Source organism: Vespa mandarinia, chromosome 11 (genome assembly GCF_050613455.1).
Source record: "Vespa mandarinia isolate Hongniang chromosome 11, ASM5061345v1, whole genome shotgun sequence".
Lineage (NCBI taxonomy): Eukaryota > Metazoa > Arthropoda > Insecta > Hymenoptera > Vespidae > Vespa > Vespa mandarinia.
The window spans coordinates 2,161,893-2,177,557 of NC_140820.1; the positions used below are offsets into that span (position 1 = coordinate 2,161,893).

At 27.4% G+C, this 15,665-nt stretch overlaps 4 protein-coding genes across 5 annotated transcripts; 1 reads left to right on the forward strand and 3 right to left on the reverse strand.

The window, feature by feature from the left end:
- Positions 1-706: 706 nt before the first annotated feature.
- Positions 707-4,753, reverse strand: LOC118441396 (uncharacterized). The gene is made up of 3 exons (XM_035865723.2): positions 3,698-4,753; positions 2,585-2,636; positions 707-2,235 (listed from the first exon to the last, which is right to left on the reverse strand). The coding sequence occupies exons 1-3, from the start codon at positions 3,838-3,840 to the stop codon at positions 910-912; spliced, it is 1,521 nt and encodes a 506-aa protein (XP_035721616.2). The 5' UTR covers positions 3,841-4,753; the 3' UTR covers positions 707-909.
- A 2,325-nt stretch (positions 4,754-7,078) lies between these two features.
- Positions 7,079-12,561, reverse strand: MED15 (mediator complex subunit 15). Of its 2 annotated transcripts, XM_035865718.2 has the most exons (12): positions 12,321-12,561; positions 12,057-12,144; positions 11,906-11,957; positions 11,623-11,817; positions 9,687-9,940; positions 9,417-9,575; positions 9,215-9,333; positions 8,999-9,081; positions 8,759-8,920; positions 8,373-8,658; positions 8,181-8,280; positions 7,088-8,086 (listed from the first exon to the last, which is right to left on the reverse strand). In XM_035865718.2, the coding sequence occupies exons 1-12, from the start codon at positions 12,380-12,382 to the stop codon at positions 7,757-7,759; spliced, it is 1,890 nt and encodes a 629-aa protein (XP_035721611.1). In that variant the 5' UTR covers positions 12,383-12,561; the 3' UTR covers positions 7,088-7,756. The 2 variants fall into 2 exon arrangements, with proteins under 2 accessions (XP_035721612.1, XP_035721611.1); XM_035865719.2 differs by lacking the exons at positions 11,623-11,817; positions 11,906-11,957; positions 12,057-12,144; positions 12,321-12,561 and adding an exon at positions 11,083-11,237 and having other exon boundaries at positions 7,079-8,086.
- A 120-nt stretch (positions 12,562-12,681) lies between these two features.
- EMC5 (ER membrane protein complex subunit 5) lies at positions 12,682-13,598 on the forward strand. The gene is made up of 3 exons (XM_035865729.2): positions 12,682-12,908; positions 13,116-13,168; positions 13,253-13,598. The coding sequence occupies exons 1-3, from the start codon at positions 12,827-12,829 to the stop codon at positions 13,436-13,438; spliced, it is 321 nt and encodes a 106-aa protein (XP_035721622.1). The 5' UTR covers positions 12,682-12,826; the 3' UTR covers positions 13,439-13,598.
- Positions 13,599-13,739: 141 nt separating this feature from the next.
- On the reverse strand, positions 13,740-15,402 carry Prosalpha4 (proteasome alpha4 subunit). Its single transcript, XM_035865726.2, has 6 exons — positions 15,195-15,402; positions 14,894-15,020; positions 14,697-14,810; positions 14,474-14,607; positions 14,204-14,386; positions 13,740-14,106 (listed from the first exon to the last, which is right to left on the reverse strand). The coding sequence occupies exons 1-6, from the start codon at positions 15,294-15,296 to the stop codon at positions 14,017-14,019; spliced, it is 750 nt and encodes a 249-aa protein (XP_035721619.1). The 5' UTR covers positions 15,297-15,402; the 3' UTR covers positions 13,740-14,016.
- Positions 15,403-15,665: the final 263 nt, after the last annotated feature.

Here is a 15,665-nt window from a genome sequence, read left to right on the forward strand (position 1 = left end):
TTAAAACACAGACTATTTCAAAATATATTTTTAATAAATTGAATTTGATCCATACTATTACAGAACATATAATCAAAAACTTTTGAAAATAATTTTCTGAAGTAATTCGAATATTTCTTGAAGCATACAATTATTGTTTATTTTTGGAATATAGCAATGTTTACAAGTTATCGCACTTGAGAATTATAGTTTGTGCAGTTATGCAAAAAAATTGTGCAAGTATGATGCTTAGATTTGCAATATGGTTCGTAAAGTCCCCCATACAGTAACATAAATATATTTTTCAAACTAAATATAGATCGTCTAGAAATATTTGTAATGAACGAATGGTAATATGAATTATTTTACTTGCGAACAGATTCAAATAACAAGCAACACACATGGTTGGTATAAAGTTCTTGGATTATTCTAAAAAAAAGTTTCTAAACTCTTGTCTATCTCTACAATAACGTCGTCTCTTTCTCAACTATTCAATATAATCTAAAATATCTTTTTTATCATATAAATGTTTGATCATGAATCAGACACATCAATACGAACTCTTCTATTCAAAGTTTCTGGGTGATTTTTTTTTATTTTTTTTTTTTATACTTTTATGCAAGAAGGCATATAGACTCTTAAATATATACATACATAATATATATATATATATATATATATATATATATATATATGCATATAAGATTTATAGGAGAAGTAAATTCTACTGTGCAGTCTTTATCAAGATATACAAATGAAAACATGTACATATGCTTTCTATATGTATAAACTTTATACTAAGCAAGTAAAAAAAAGGATAACAATTTTTTTTAACATTATTACTAACGTACAGATTAGGATTATTACTTCTCCTATAATTATGAAGTATAGAAAAATACTTATAGATAATAATTCAGTTTTTTCATTACTTTACATAATGACACACCATTTTTTTGTACCATCATCAGTATGCGTTGGTAAAAACTTATCATTACCATCATTTATTTCTCTAATATTTAATTTATCAGATTGTACCTTGTAACTTACATTTGGTGTCGAAATTTGTATTGGTTTACGTAACCCTCTCAAAAGATCCATTGATGTATTCAACAAACTATTTTGCTCTGTTTTTTGTTTCTTTATGGTAAATGAATCAGGAGATTCAAGTTTACGTTTTCTTTCAACAGGATTACCATTACTGGACATTATATCTGATAATCCTGTACTGTAACGTAAAATTTTTACATTTGTCATTTCTCTTCGTGGTGAGGATAACATTGATACGTTTGTTAACTGTGTATCATTTGGAGAAAACCTATAATCGAACGACGATGTATGTCGAAATCTATTGATAGCAGATCTTCCAGAAATATTCCGCAAAGTTTTACCAAAAGTATCGCTTGAAGATAAGTTGGATATATTATTATCAGTATCGCATACTTCAACATGCTTATATTTTTCTTTAAGACAATCATTTAATTTAATTTGTACATCTTTTAATGTTACTGATGCGTCATAATTTACACCTGAAATTTCATTCTTTATGTTTTGGTCAAAGTTTTCCCTTTCTTTCTGAGTATCCTGCTGACTTGGAGATTCAGATACCTCAGATAATTCAGACGTTACAGATTCTACTATATCTATGGAACAACTTTCTGTTCCTGCTTCAGATTCTGTTTGTGAACTTTTCTTTTCTTTCGTATTATCATTTACTTCTTGTATTTGAGGTAATTCCTCCGATTCATTTTCATCATTTGTTATACTAACAATAGATACACTCTCTTGTGGTTTCGCAGGACTATCCTCCACTCGCAAAGTTAATTGTACTTCATCTTGCTCTTCTTCTCTGGTTTCTTTTTTATTCTCTTCCAAATTTTCTTTTTTATCATTCTCTTTATCCTGTAATTTTATTTCATTTTGTATCGATGTTGTATCTTCTTCTATACTCTCTGCAGTCTTTTTCTCAGTATTCGTATTCAATGTAGAATCTTGTTCATCCGTTATATGATTAGTATTACTGTCTTTGGTTGGAGCTTCTTCTTTTTTGTTACCTACGTCACTTATAATCTCCTCCTTTTCATCCTTTTCTGTAGATATACTACTTGCTGTTTCTGCTTCTTCCAGTTTAGGCTGCATCTTTTGTTTTGCTATTCGTAAATGTTGAAGGGTACTTTGCACTTTACCTTCTTTACTAATTTCCTTAGTTAAACTCTTTGTTGATTGATTCAAATTATATGCTGCACTATGAAGTTTATTCTGAAACAAAATATATTATTATTGTTTTGATATTTTTCTAAATGGCAAATAATAGAATTAATTTAAATATACAAATAGAATTTGTTTTCTTTTTCTAAACACAGATTTTAGATTTTTTATTATAGTGTGTTATCAAGGGATGTGGTTAGAGATAACAATTAAGGTCCTTTACCATTTAAAGTATAGTTAAGATAAATTTACTTATTGATAAAAACTTTACTTATAAAACTGTTTAATCATTACTAATATGAATTGCAAAAACTATTAATAACTTGTTCAACAAAAATAAACAATTTTATATATCAAATAAAATTTATTTGAATTTTCAAAAGCTTAATTTTCAACTTACTTTTTTTGCAGAACCAGGAAGTACTTTTTTCTGTATATTACTCAGCTTTGGTCTGTAACAAAATAAATTAACTCTTAAAATTAATACCAACAAATATACTTATATACTTAACCACTTGCGCTGAAACAATGTTTTTTTTCATTTGTATCATTTTTATGCAGGTCGAGATGTTTTTGTTTAAAAATTGCCAAAGACGTGTTGTACAGTCAAATCAAATAATACATTTATTTTATTTTAGTAATTTCAACCAATATCACAAAATAAAGAACAACAGTGAACACAGTGATATTATTTCGATAAATATAAAAAAAAGAAAACGATCAATTAAAATAAATTGTTTTTCCACGTTGAAAGCAGTGCAGAATCATATCCGATGACGAAAATAGAATGAAATCATATCTGAGGAAAAAAGTAGACATGAGATACTGAAAATAAAAGCAGAATATGGCAATATTCACGAATTTCAAGTGATACGTTCTAGGTAATTATAATATAACGTTCTGACACTGAGATCTATGAATTAATTGCCTGCACAAGTGGTTAATATCTTTATACCATAAATATTCAAAGAAATGCTGGAGGTGATGAGAGGTAAAAATTTTACAAATCCATATAGAAATTAAATTAAATTGCGTTATTTTCATAATTATTATCCAATGAGGAGCGATCAAAAGCAACAGATATCATTTAAAACAATTGAAAAATATAATTGGAACTTATTTCAATATGCAATTTCATTTAATTCAATTTCCATAGTTTGTACCAACCACTCCATTACGATATCTTAAAGTTAGATTTATCTTTGCATCAAGCTCGTACTCTGTACAAATATTATTACAATTATATACGGATGTACGTTTGATATATAAATAAATCTCGTATTGATAAAGCCAAGCATTAATGTGTTCCCAATATAAACATATAATTTATAAGTGGAATACAATTAATGTAAAACTTTATTTGAGAATGTAAAAATCATTGAAAAGATTATTATATGAAATATAAAAGAATCTTCAAAAGTATATAGACGATTACAATTATGAATTGTACGGAGAGGATGGAATAAAATGCAATGAAGTAATCGCTTTGTTCCATCTTATTTATTTTACAAACCTGTTCGAATTCTCCGACTCGCGCTGTCTCTCAGGTAAGATAGATTCAAAACTTTTTGACGGCGCGGTCGTTGCCTTGATTCTCCGAACGTACAAATTCCTCTCATCGCCCCCAGGGGCCGCCTTCTTTGGCGTCTTACCCATGGCTTATGGCAAACGTTTTTATATCGTATATGTCTGTATTCCTAATTAATCGTCCTACAGATACAAATCCACGCCCTTTATTTTATTTTATTTTATTTTTTCCTCCTTTTATTTTTTTCTTTCTTTCTTTCTTTCTCGTCTTCTTTCTCTCTCTCTCTCTCCCACTCTTTTTTTTCTAATTTTTTAGCCGCGCGTCTAATCTTTGTTAGATACGTTTTTTAATTTATTTTTGAAGATCAAATTGATAAGAAGTCCGTACCTTTGGATCTTCCTTCTCTTTTTCTTTCTTTCTTTCTCTCTCTCACTCTCTCTCTCTTTTAATCGAATAAACTCAAGCTGGTCCCACTCTTTTTGCCTCTTTTTCTTACGCTACATATGGATATGTATATGTATTTTCTCTCACTATCTCTCTCTCTTCTTATCTCTCCTCTCTCTCTCACTCACTCTCGCTCTCTTTACAAATGCGTTCGTAACGAAGGTTACGCGCGAAACTCTCCCTAACGACGCGACGAACTAATTCAAGTGATTTAAAGATACTTTATAACGTAATAAAAGAAATGTCGGGTTCTTCATGTACAACGACGCCATATAATGTCGTCTGATTCCTTCGATGTCGGAGAGACGCGCAAGAACGTTTTTATACTTTTTATCCTTTACGAAAGTTGGACAAGAGTCGAGTCGAGTCGAGTCGAGTCGAGTCGAGTCAAGTCGAATCAGTTTATCGGCAATAAATTAATATCAATGATTTTCTTAACTTCTTTTTCTTTCTATAACATCGTACCACTGATTCAATGATGAAACGATAAACTTTTACGTAACTTTCTCGACGAAATATTCGAAAGAAACTGTCATAGCATTCGATGTACGCCACACGCGTGCAACCGGTACTGCACCTCCCTTCGCGTTGGTAAATTCCAATGTCAAACATTAGAGAAGCACACGAGTACAAGAAATATATTCTCCCTTTTGGCGCATTTCTATGTATAAAATTCTTCAATAAATTCATAAATATTTCTAATTGAAACATTTCGTTATATTTCATCGCATTCAATAATTTCTTATATTTTATATCAAAATTTTCATACTTTTGTTAGCCATGATATCAAAAGAATGACTTAAAAAAGAATTCATTATAAATGGAATATCACCAAAAGGAAATGCATTTTCGCATTCATGCATCATTTGTTTGTGTAAGTACGTGCGCGTGAAATATACGTTTTCTATGTGCATTCGAGTATCGTATCTTTATTTCGAAAAGTCAATGGTAATGCAAGAGATTTCTGAAATGCACGTATGCACTTTTAGCTCTGTATGTGTATGTATGTGTGTGTGTGTATGTGTGTATGTACATGCACCTATGATCGCAGAGATTTCTGCATATCTTTTCTAACAATTATCTAAGATAATTCATTAATCTACGAGATTTGTTTAATGTTCATTGCCGTTAAATTGTAATTCAACTACAGTTTAACTACAGTTTAAGTAGCATTGAGTTATTTAGTTACTGCGTAGTTCCTAAATTTGTAGGTGGGGGAGAAGATTTTAGATCGTAAAAGTTTAGATATATTATTATGCAATCATGGTTATATATTACTGAAAAACATGTGATTATGATTAAAAAGCAAAACATGAATTATAAAATATTATTTCTTTTTTAAACGTGTAGTAAAGTGTAATATCTTTTTTTATAATTTTATTAATTGTAAACAAACATGGCAGACATTTTACATGTGATCACGAATTAAGGAAAAAAAAAAAATGATTATTGAAAAAATAAATTGGAATTTATCTTAGAAATAAAATATTAAATAAATGTTTTTTTAAGAAATGTTATATGTATATATCTTCTTATATATAAATTTAAAAAAAAAATTTTTTTTTTAAATGCAATTCTTCAATATGCAATTATTATTCCTTTTTCTACGTATGCGTAAGTCAATCGATCCGAAATTAATCGATTATTTTAGTGAATGGATCATAGTTACGTAAAATATAGCTGTTCGTACAAGCTTAAAATATAAACAAAAAAAGAATGAATAAAGATTTTTAAGGGAAATAACTTTTGATATATAAATATAACATTTCATATGATTTATCTTATCGAAGCAAAAAAATTCATGAGACGAGACGAACATATTTCCGAATTTTATATAAGATGGTTTCATGTTTCTAATCATTATTAATGTGCCTTCCTTTTACAGTTTTGCCGACAGTAGATACCATGGTATTGTACATCTATAAAAGACGATTATATTATTTAATTTTTAATATGTAGTCATTTTTTTTTCTTTTTTTTTTTTTAAAGAAATATTCTTCAATAAATTTGTGACCACAGAAAGCTTTCATAAATATATAACTGTTTATAAAAATATGAACATAAACTACGATAACATTATCAATTTGTATCTCGTATGCTCTTATGATTATATTGCTATAATGATTAGAACTTCGAATAATATTGCTATGAAGAAAAAGTATCCGAATATCGAATTAATAACATCTATATATCTTCAAAAAGAAATTAAAATTTTAGATTATTTTTATTTGCGAATTTTTTTTTTCTTTTTTTTTTTTTTTTTTCAATCAAATAAAATCAAAATAATAATTACTACAATAATATTACTATGTAATGCTATTTATATATAGAGGGAAGTTAAGTATTTATATAGCAGGAATATAAAAATATATATTATACTGTACGAATATGTCCCCCGCTGCGTATACAAGTAATAATACTAATATAGTACTGGCAAAACTATTAATATAGTAACACTACTACTATTACTACTTAATTACTATTGTGAAGGACTTAAGTATTCGTACGTTATAAATTTGAAAATATATTTCTATTATACGAATATATAAAAAAAAATATATATATATATAGTAATTAAAAAGGAAATTATTGTGGCAAATCCACTTACAAAGCTAGTTATAAAAATAATAAAGAATGTCGAATAGTAATATTCGTCTTTATCGATGAAAAAAAAATCAACGGGAATGATTGCCCGGCGTGGTCGAGTTTCGTTCAAAGGCGAAACGATGTCCAAATATATGGATTTTAATGAAATAAATATTAATCCATAACCAATTATATGGAACATTACTGAAATTTATATTTACAGTGAAAAGAATATTAGAAAATTATAAGAAAATTTTTTATTATCATTATATATATATATATTATTATTTTATTTTTTCGTTTTTTTTTATTTTTATTATTTTCCAATATTTAAAATCGTGACATAGGATGTGTCCATTTGAATTTTGACTGGTCTATATTTATGGACAATTAATATTCTTATTGGGGTTTTACTTACTCTTTTCGGTTTTTTATTTTTTTATTATTAACTGGCCATCTTACACTGCAAACGTTTAAGTATAATTATTTTAAATGTTCATCGTTTCATCTTATTTCCCCTTCGATTTTTCATTTTATCGTTGGAGGATGACATGCGCACTGATGTCCACAGTTGATCCTAATAATATCATTTCTATTATGTACTTCTCAGTGAACGTACGAGTTTCATAGATCACGGGATTGTGTTTTATAATCTTAAAGATATCTAATATAACCATTGATTTAAGTGACTCTAAAAATAAATTCCTATAAAGATATAAAAAGATCTAAGAATTTGAAGATAAGTGCGAAGAACGAATAATTGTATTGGCTTTTCATTATTATTTCAAGGAATATAATATCATTTATTTTGGAAGATTATAAGATCTTGAAAACTCACACGCATGCACACACTCACGCACGCATGTACACACACATACATACACACACACAAACACACAATCTCCATTCAAATTTTTTGGTAAACATTTTGTATATACTAAAATAAAGGAGTTTGATACAATAATAATATTATTACATTAGAACAAAGATAAATCAATCGTTTAGAAAATTGTGTTATAGACTCATTAAAACCGTACTAGCAGTAACAGGAGTTTGTGTTGGTGCACTCGCTTGTCTTACGCTCATTTCCCAAGTATCGAGTAATTGTGATACAGAGAAATGACGTGGAAGTTTTGCAATACGAGCGTTCAATGCCTTTTGAACGGCACAAAGGAATGTTGTAGTATATTCGTGAGGCGTCATAACACAACGCGGTGGTGTTAATGGATAATCAGCAGGTACAATGACCGAGACAGGTGGTACACATGGTAAATGACGATCATCCAACCAGCATATCAATTGTATGCATTTAGAACCATTTTGTTGTGCTGGATCCAAGCTTACCTATAACACGTTATATGTGTCAGGATGAAAAATTAGTATATTAGATTATTTACAATTTTTTTTTTTCTATATACTCTATAAATAATATAATTACTTTGAATCGCTGATCAAGACGTGCAATTTCTCCTTGTAATACATCCGGTATTTCACTAGGTGGCTCTTCTATTTTATGTTTCTTCAATGGTGGTAAAGTTCTGTTATCAAATTTATAAGATTTTTTTAATAAATATTTCTCTTCGTTCTGATTTTCTTACTAAATACAATGATATAAAATATATTTTCTTACTTGATCTCTGGTCCAAACAATGCCTCTAAACATGGACCAAAAGTACGTTGTAAAGTATGATTTACTACCGGACTTTGTAAATGAGTGCTTACTGCTTCCAAAAGTGGACTAAAGAAATGATGTTCTTTTAAAGTTGTTACAGGTGGTCCAACACTGCCGTCGCCTCTTTTGAAGTCGACTTTTTCTAATACAACTTCACATTTTAAGAGTGTTTCCATTGGCATACGTTTACTCGGTGTTGATAAAATCTCCAATAATCTTTTCATTTTACTTAACTTATCGACATCTGGATAATCATAAATGAAAAAATATATATATATATGTACATATTTTTTTTATGAAATCATGAAATTCATACCAACGAAATACATCTTATGGTTTCTTACTTCCATCATTTCCCATTCTGGATATCATTCTTTTTAATGGTTCTATATATTTACTAAGTTGTCGAACTTTATCTCTATATGCTTGATCTTCTTGTTGTGGGCTAGGTGTTGCTCCCACGGCTACTGGAGTATTTAATGAGCTACTAGGAGATGGTGCCATACCTAAGAAATTATTTTTTGTTGATATTACTTTAGAATCTTATTAGAAAACTTGATTATTCTATATTTGGATATACCAACCTACAGATCTTTGTGGTCCTGCTATGATAGGATGTTGTGGGCTTGGAGATGGTACCAAAGCAGGAGATGCTACCATTTGATTACTATAAAAAAATATCATTGAAAATTTTCTCATTTTTTAAAAGAACTTAAATATAATAATAATAATAATAATAATAATAATAATAATAATAATAATATATATATATATATATATATAGATCAGTAATATATTACCTTGCTGGTGCTGCTAAAGCTGCTGGACTAGGGGCAGAAGGAGATGGACTTTGTCTTAAGAATTGATTTGGAGTAACATTACGTGGACCAGGAAATACAGTATTTATTATTTCTCCAGGCTAAAAGTGAAATAACAAATATCATATCATTAAAATATCATGGAAAGTATTAATAAATATCTTTGTAAATGTATATTTCATACTTTTCTTTGCATGTGATTTAGCTGTTGTGTCACTTGAGCAGGACCCATCTGGCCAGAAGAAATTTGATTCATTTGTTGGGGTATATTAGTTTGCATACCGTTTATAGATCCGCCAATCTGATTGGACATTTGCCCCGATAACTGATTTTGCATTTGATTCTGAGAAAAGATTGATATTAATTTAATATATATATAAAAAAAAAAAAAAAAAAAAAAAAATTATTGATTCATAATCTTAATAATAATCAATACTATGTAAGAGATATTTACTTGCATATTCTGCTGCATTTGTCCAGTATTTATTTGATTCATTTGAGTTGGAATCATTTGATTCATTTGCTGTGGCATATTTCCTTGATTCATCTGATTAATTTGAGTTAAAATTGCACCACTTTGCATACCTTGGATTGCATTCATATGACTCATAGTACCAACAGATTGCATCATACCCATTCCAGACATTTTATTTGGCAAACCAGGCATAGTCATTGGTTGTCCAGGACGTTGATTTAAACTTTGCAAAACTTATGAAACAAAAATAAAATGAAGTCAGTTGTAAGATTTAATATAGCTTATTTAATAATCTTGGATACTCATTAACAATTAAGTATTACGATTAGAATGAAATATATGTTTGTTATATATAATGAATATGTTTATCTTAAAAAATCTTAAGTAATATATAACAATTAATTGCAGAACACCAAATACCAAAAATAATACAAAATTAAATTGTAAACTTAACGAAATGGATAAACTAAATGGATAACAAATCCACTCTTATTTATCTTAATTGCAAATATATGTTTATGCATTCAAGTAAAAAAACAAAATTAATAGAAGAATAAGAAAATATTTTCTTCATAATTATGGATTTATTCATCCATGAAATGTGTAAATGCTTCATAGAAAGGTAATTTTATAAAAACTTCTAATTTATTCCACAATAAATTTAAATACATTTTTTTTATATCTTCGGACACTAATTTATTCTCATTGAATAGATATTCAAAATCAATAATGTTAATCTCAAGATTTTTATCAAATTTAAAAGTGACAATAATTATATCCGTTGCATTTATCTTCTTTATGCTCTTTGGCCATGTCTTCTCCATTAGCAACATTTTTAAATTTGTGTGATTTCGATTTACTTGAAATGCAATATCTGGATATTTCTTTTCTGCATAATCAATAATTTGAAAAATATACAAATATGATTCTATAAAGTCATCTATAACTTCTCTGATTTTTTTCATGATCTTAATTATTTTAGGACTAATCGGATTGTATACATTGCGTTTTAATATATTTTTGATTTCTAATATATCAGGTAAAAAACTACAACCCAAGGAAAAATACCACTTATGTAATATTTTACTATAACGATAAACAAATTTAAATCGAAAATATTTTCCATCATTATCTAATTCAGTCTTATAGACATAAGTTACAACTCTTCCTCTTAATCGAACTCTCATACCGCATTCTTTTTCGATTTGACTTTTTAATTCTATGATTGAATCATGATGAATTGTATTTTTCCAATATTTGTATAATAATTCTTTTTTTTTTCTTTTTTCAATGATATTAATAAATTGAGTATGACTTGGAGAGTTTTTGAGAGCTTCCAAAACCTCTGGATTATCAGAATCATAATTAGGCTCACTTTCAGATATTGATGCATATTGAGCATAGTAATAATTATTCAAATTTGACATTTTTATATCTTCTTGAAATTAATTATATACAGTATTGTATTCTATTTTGCATTAAATCAAAACATCATAAATCTTTAACACAAAATTGATTTTTTTCGATTATAATTAATATATAGGTTAAGTTAATAATAATACATACATCTATATATTCAAATATAAAAAATATTTTTGTATGAAGATCAGCTATATATGCAGATATAAGGTGACTGTTCTATTTTATCGACGAAGTTTCGAAAAGAAATATCCAGATTATTGTACTAAATTTATTTACCGATAGTTAATAAATTCGTTTCCTGTAAAAAATTATACTTTTTAAGGACTATCTTGAAATTCAATATTTTGTTTTAATTTAATTAAAAGGGCTGATAAATCGATGTCTTATAAAAATCTATACAAGTGTGAATAGATTCAAATAAAAATTTATTAATCACAAGGTATATCGGCAATAATTGATAATAGCAAGTTAAATCTTTTAAATTAATATTTACGATTAGTGGCTGTATTTGTAGAATTTTGTGGTACAATGCCTTGTGGATTAGGCCCAGGTCCACCCATTCCAATCATTTGATTATTGCCTGTTCCCTGTCTTGCTAAAGTTTGCAATGCACCAATCGGATCTGGCATACCTTGACCTCCACTTCCAGTATTACCAGGTGCTATATTTCCAGTTCCTTTTTTAGAATCTATAATAAAAATAAATAAAATTATAAGATATTTTTTGATATTATGGAATGTATTGCCGTATATAATTAATAATATTTAATCAATTACTCATTTCTCTAACATGGAAGATAAGTCTTGCGATAAAGCTTAAATATTCCTCCTATAAAATAAAAATTATTATTTATTTAAAATGTGACGAATGATATTTTATTGATTTATGGATTGACTACTATGTTGATACGAATCAATGTATATATACCTTGCTTTTCGCCTTTTGAAAAACATGGCTTTCCATCTCAATGCTATTCTTTGCTGTAGGCATGCCTGACATTTGTACAGCCTCATCACTATGCATAAAATAGAATAGAAATTTTTAATATAATAAATTAGTAAAATAGTAAAATAGAAAATAGTAAAATAGTAAATTAGAAAAATAGTAAAAATTTAACTAAGAATTGCAGAACTTAAAATATATGTTTAAAATATATCTATAATGATTGAAAATATTTTTAAAATAACATACAGTTTTGCTACTACACTTTGTCGAAAGCTTTGAGTTCGCCAAGAATTTTCGTCGGTTGCCATATTTTTTTCTTCTTTTTAAAAATCTTCTCTAATTAAGTCTTATTAAACGAAAATCTATATATTCTTATTGTTCTAGCAATTATTTATGTATATTATAATATTTTTCTATAACGTGTACACGTAAAACACTCTTCTTTCTCCTATTACATGTCCATAGCGCACTGCAAGGATTACTACAAGTAGGCCATAAACAAATTATAAATACTACACAACGGTTTCAATATTTCATAGATCTAACTTCAAAGAAGATAGGTAACTTCCATCTTGATGAAATGAAACATTACTGTAAGCGCCATCTATTAATGTTCGTGTAAAATGAACTAAAAATCGAAAGGAGTTATTTACTTTTTTGTCAAAAATTGAAGAAAGAGGTTAAGATATACTACTATTTATAAATTGGTCATAATAATATTTATAATTTATTTTTTATCACAAATAATATAAATGCCGGCCACAACAATGCATAAATTCGTAACATTTCTTGGAGTGATTTCCATGTTACATGCTGCTTATTCAGCTGCACAACGTGAGTATTACTTGTAAATTTTCAATACACTTGATTTATTAATTAATTTATTCGTATTTTAGATTAAGTTATCTATGTGATTTTTTTTAAAGATTTTTATTATCAATTGTTGTTCATGCACATTTATAAAGTATTTTTTTATGTCATGATCAAATTAATATATGCAAGGTCACAAAGTGTTTGTTATAATTGAATATATATTTACAGATAGATCATATTTGCGAATAACTGAACAAGAATTTACTACTTTACCAATTGATGTAAGTAGCTATATTATTCTATATAATTCATATATATATATATAAAACGATATATTGATATATTAATAAAATTGTTGATTACAGATATTAATTCAAGGTATAATAAGTTTATTCATAGTTATGTACGGTGTGATGTACATAGCTGGTGATTTTAAAGAAATACGAGCAGTTGTTGATTTGGAAAACAAATCTTGGGAAACATTAAGAAATCTTCCATCATTTCAAATATTTAATCACCGTGGCAAATCACTATCTCCCGATTATATTTAAGTATTATAGAATATATGATTTTATTTTTTTCTAGAATGTGATATAATTTAATTGAAGAATAATAGCTCTTTGTATATTTATTAAATCTTAAACCAAATTAAAAACAAAAAGACAATGTTAATCACAAAAATAGTTCATTTTTACGCAGATTCATTAAATGTTATAAATATTTAAATAAAATAATGAATTTAAAAAATAAAAATATTTAATATTTTTATGGTATAATAAACACACATAATGGAAATTGTAATTTTTAAGTAATGCAGTTTTTATACAAACACTCATGTATATGAACATATGAAATTTAATCAAAATGTGTTCTTTATTGTTAATTGTACAAGTGACATATGAAATGAAGTTGTATCAATTTCTATAATATTGCATAATTTAATTTATGAAATGTTTTTACAAACATATTGAATAGCAAGATATTTGTGTATATGCTTTATGATGCATATGGCAGTAAATAGTACGAAAAGAAAGTTAAATTACGTCTGTTTTTCGCCTATTTGCAAAATATTTATTTTATGAGAAACATTCGTAATAATATAATAGTACTGGATTTGGACACAAGTACATCACTTTTTTTGTTTCTTCTTTTCAGCTTCTGCCTCTTTTTCTTTCTCAATCTCTGTCACATATTCTCCTATAGTGTCACTGTCTAACATCTATATTAATAAAATAATATTAATTTGCAACATTATAAGATATAAAATATATATTATATCATATCTAAAAGTTTAATTAATTAAATTAAAAGAGGACCTGCATAGGTTGCCCACGTCGCATAACTGCTATTTCTAAATTCTTTTGGCCAGATTGTACTACTTCCAATAAAGCTCTAATAGCTAATTTGATAGATCCTTTTTCTGTTGCTACTTCTTCAGGTGTATAATATTTTTCTAGAAATTCATGTACTGTTTTTGCACTTCTGCCCGTTGCATTTGCCTACAAGACAAGATATCCAGAAAATGCACAAAACTAATAGAAAATGTTTAACATATTATAAAGATAAATCAAATATTATAAGAATACCTTCCACTCATAATATATACCAGATGGTTCTGTTTGATATAAATGCGGTACACCATCATAATCAAAACCAGCTAAAAGGCATGATATACCAAAAGGTCTTCTACCATTACTTTGTGTATATTTCTGTTTTAAACCTAAGAATAATTGAAAACAAAATGGATAATTAATATTCCTAAATGATAGTTCTAAGTTACCTTACAAAGTTACCTTATCTAATGCCTACCTGCAATATACCTAGTAATATATTCCAAAGTAACAGGATCTTCAACAGTTAATTTATGACTTTGGCATTCTATTTGTGCACGATTTATTAATACTCTGGCATCCGCAGTTAATCCTTTAAAAGGTTTTATATTATTGATTAGTCATGGTGACAAAATTTTTATTCTTTTCGTCATATATTAAACGATTTTAAATTACCTGCAAATGCCATGACAACATGATCATCCAAAAGACATATTTTACGAACAGTACGTTCTTCTTGTAATTTAGCAACAGATTTCTTTTCTACGCCCAAAACAACAACATCATTTCCCCGTACTCCAACCTAAAAAATTAACATAACTTCAAAAATTGATTAATCATGATACAAAATATTTTTATATTATAGTAAGATCATATATATGTGTTAAAAATAAATATATTCTTAGAAAGGGTTGCATAGCATTTTCGAATGGTAATATTAAATAGAAGTTAGGTTAATCATTGATATTGGACATACCGCTGTTGATCCTTTTTTTACAGCTTCTTGAGCGTATTCTACTTGAAGTAAATGCCCATCAGGTGAAAATACTGTTATCGCCCTATCGTACCTAGCTGTCATGATTCAAGCGTTCTTATATTAATAAGAAATGACAGAAAACACGAAATGACTTTGCCGTTTTCCTAAAGCTGCCGCTTATTCTGACTAAATCTCTTTTCTTTTACAGTATGAGCAACATAATTCGACTCAACAGAACTCTTATGTGATTCGTTATAAGTTGGTAAAGTTTAAAACGTGCCAATAAGAGAGAAGAACAAGTTATAAAAAAAACTCATATTGTTTTTACCTCAATTAACAAATGTATTAATAATTTCATAAATAATATAGTACTTATTTTATAGTAAACAATTAAATTATTAAAATATTTATCATTTTTATTTTATTTTATAAATCTTTATATTTACCGATCGAGTGATAAAATAGATTACT

Coding starts and splice junctions, on each gene's coding strand:
- LOC118441396 (XM_035865723.2), bottom strand. CDS start 3,840: ATGGGTAAGACGCCAAAGAAGGCGGCCCCTGGGGGCGATGAGAGGAAT. Junction 2,637..3,697: donor GAGTCGGAGAATTCGAACAG/GTTTGTAAAATA, acceptor ATTTTGTTACAG/ACCAAAGCTGAGTAATATAC. Junction 2,236..2,584: donor TTCCTGGTTCTGCAAAAAAA/GTAAGTTGAAAA, acceptor ATTTTGTTTCAG/AATAAACTTCATAGTGCAGC.
- MED15 (XM_035865718.2), bottom strand. CDS start 12,382: ATGGCAACCGACGAAAATTCTTGGCGAACTCAAAGCTTTCGACAAAGT. Junction 11,958..12,056: donor TTCAAAAGGCGAAAAGCAAG/GTATATATACAT, acceptor TTTATTTTATAG/GAGGAATATTTAAGCTTTAT. Junction 9,082..9,214: donor GCTTTAGCAGCACCAGCAAG/GTAATATATTAC, acceptor ATTTTTTTATAG/TAATCAAATGGTAGCATCTC.
- EMC5 (XM_035865729.2), top strand. CDS start 12,827: ATGCCGGCCACAACAATGCATAAATTCGTAACATTTCTTGGAGTGATT. Junction 12,909..13,115: donor TGCTTATTCAGCTGCACAAC/GTGAGTATTACT, acceptor ATATATTTACAG/ATAGATCATATTTGCGAATA. Junction 13,169..13,252: donor TTACTACTTTACCAATTGAT/GTAAGTAGCTAT, acceptor TGTTGATTACAG/ATATTAATTCAAGGTATAAT.
- Prosalpha4 (XM_035865726.2), bottom strand. CDS start 15,296: ATGACAGCTAGGTACGATAGGGCGATAACAGTATTTTCACCTGATGGG. Junction 15,021..15,194: donor TAAAAAAAGGATCAACAGCG/GTATGTCCAATA, acceptor TTAATTTTTTAG/GTTGGAGTACGGGGAAATGA. Junction 14,107..14,203: donor GACGTGGGCAACCTATGCAG/GTCCTCTTTTAA, acceptor TTATTAATATAG/ATGTTAGACAGTGACACTAT.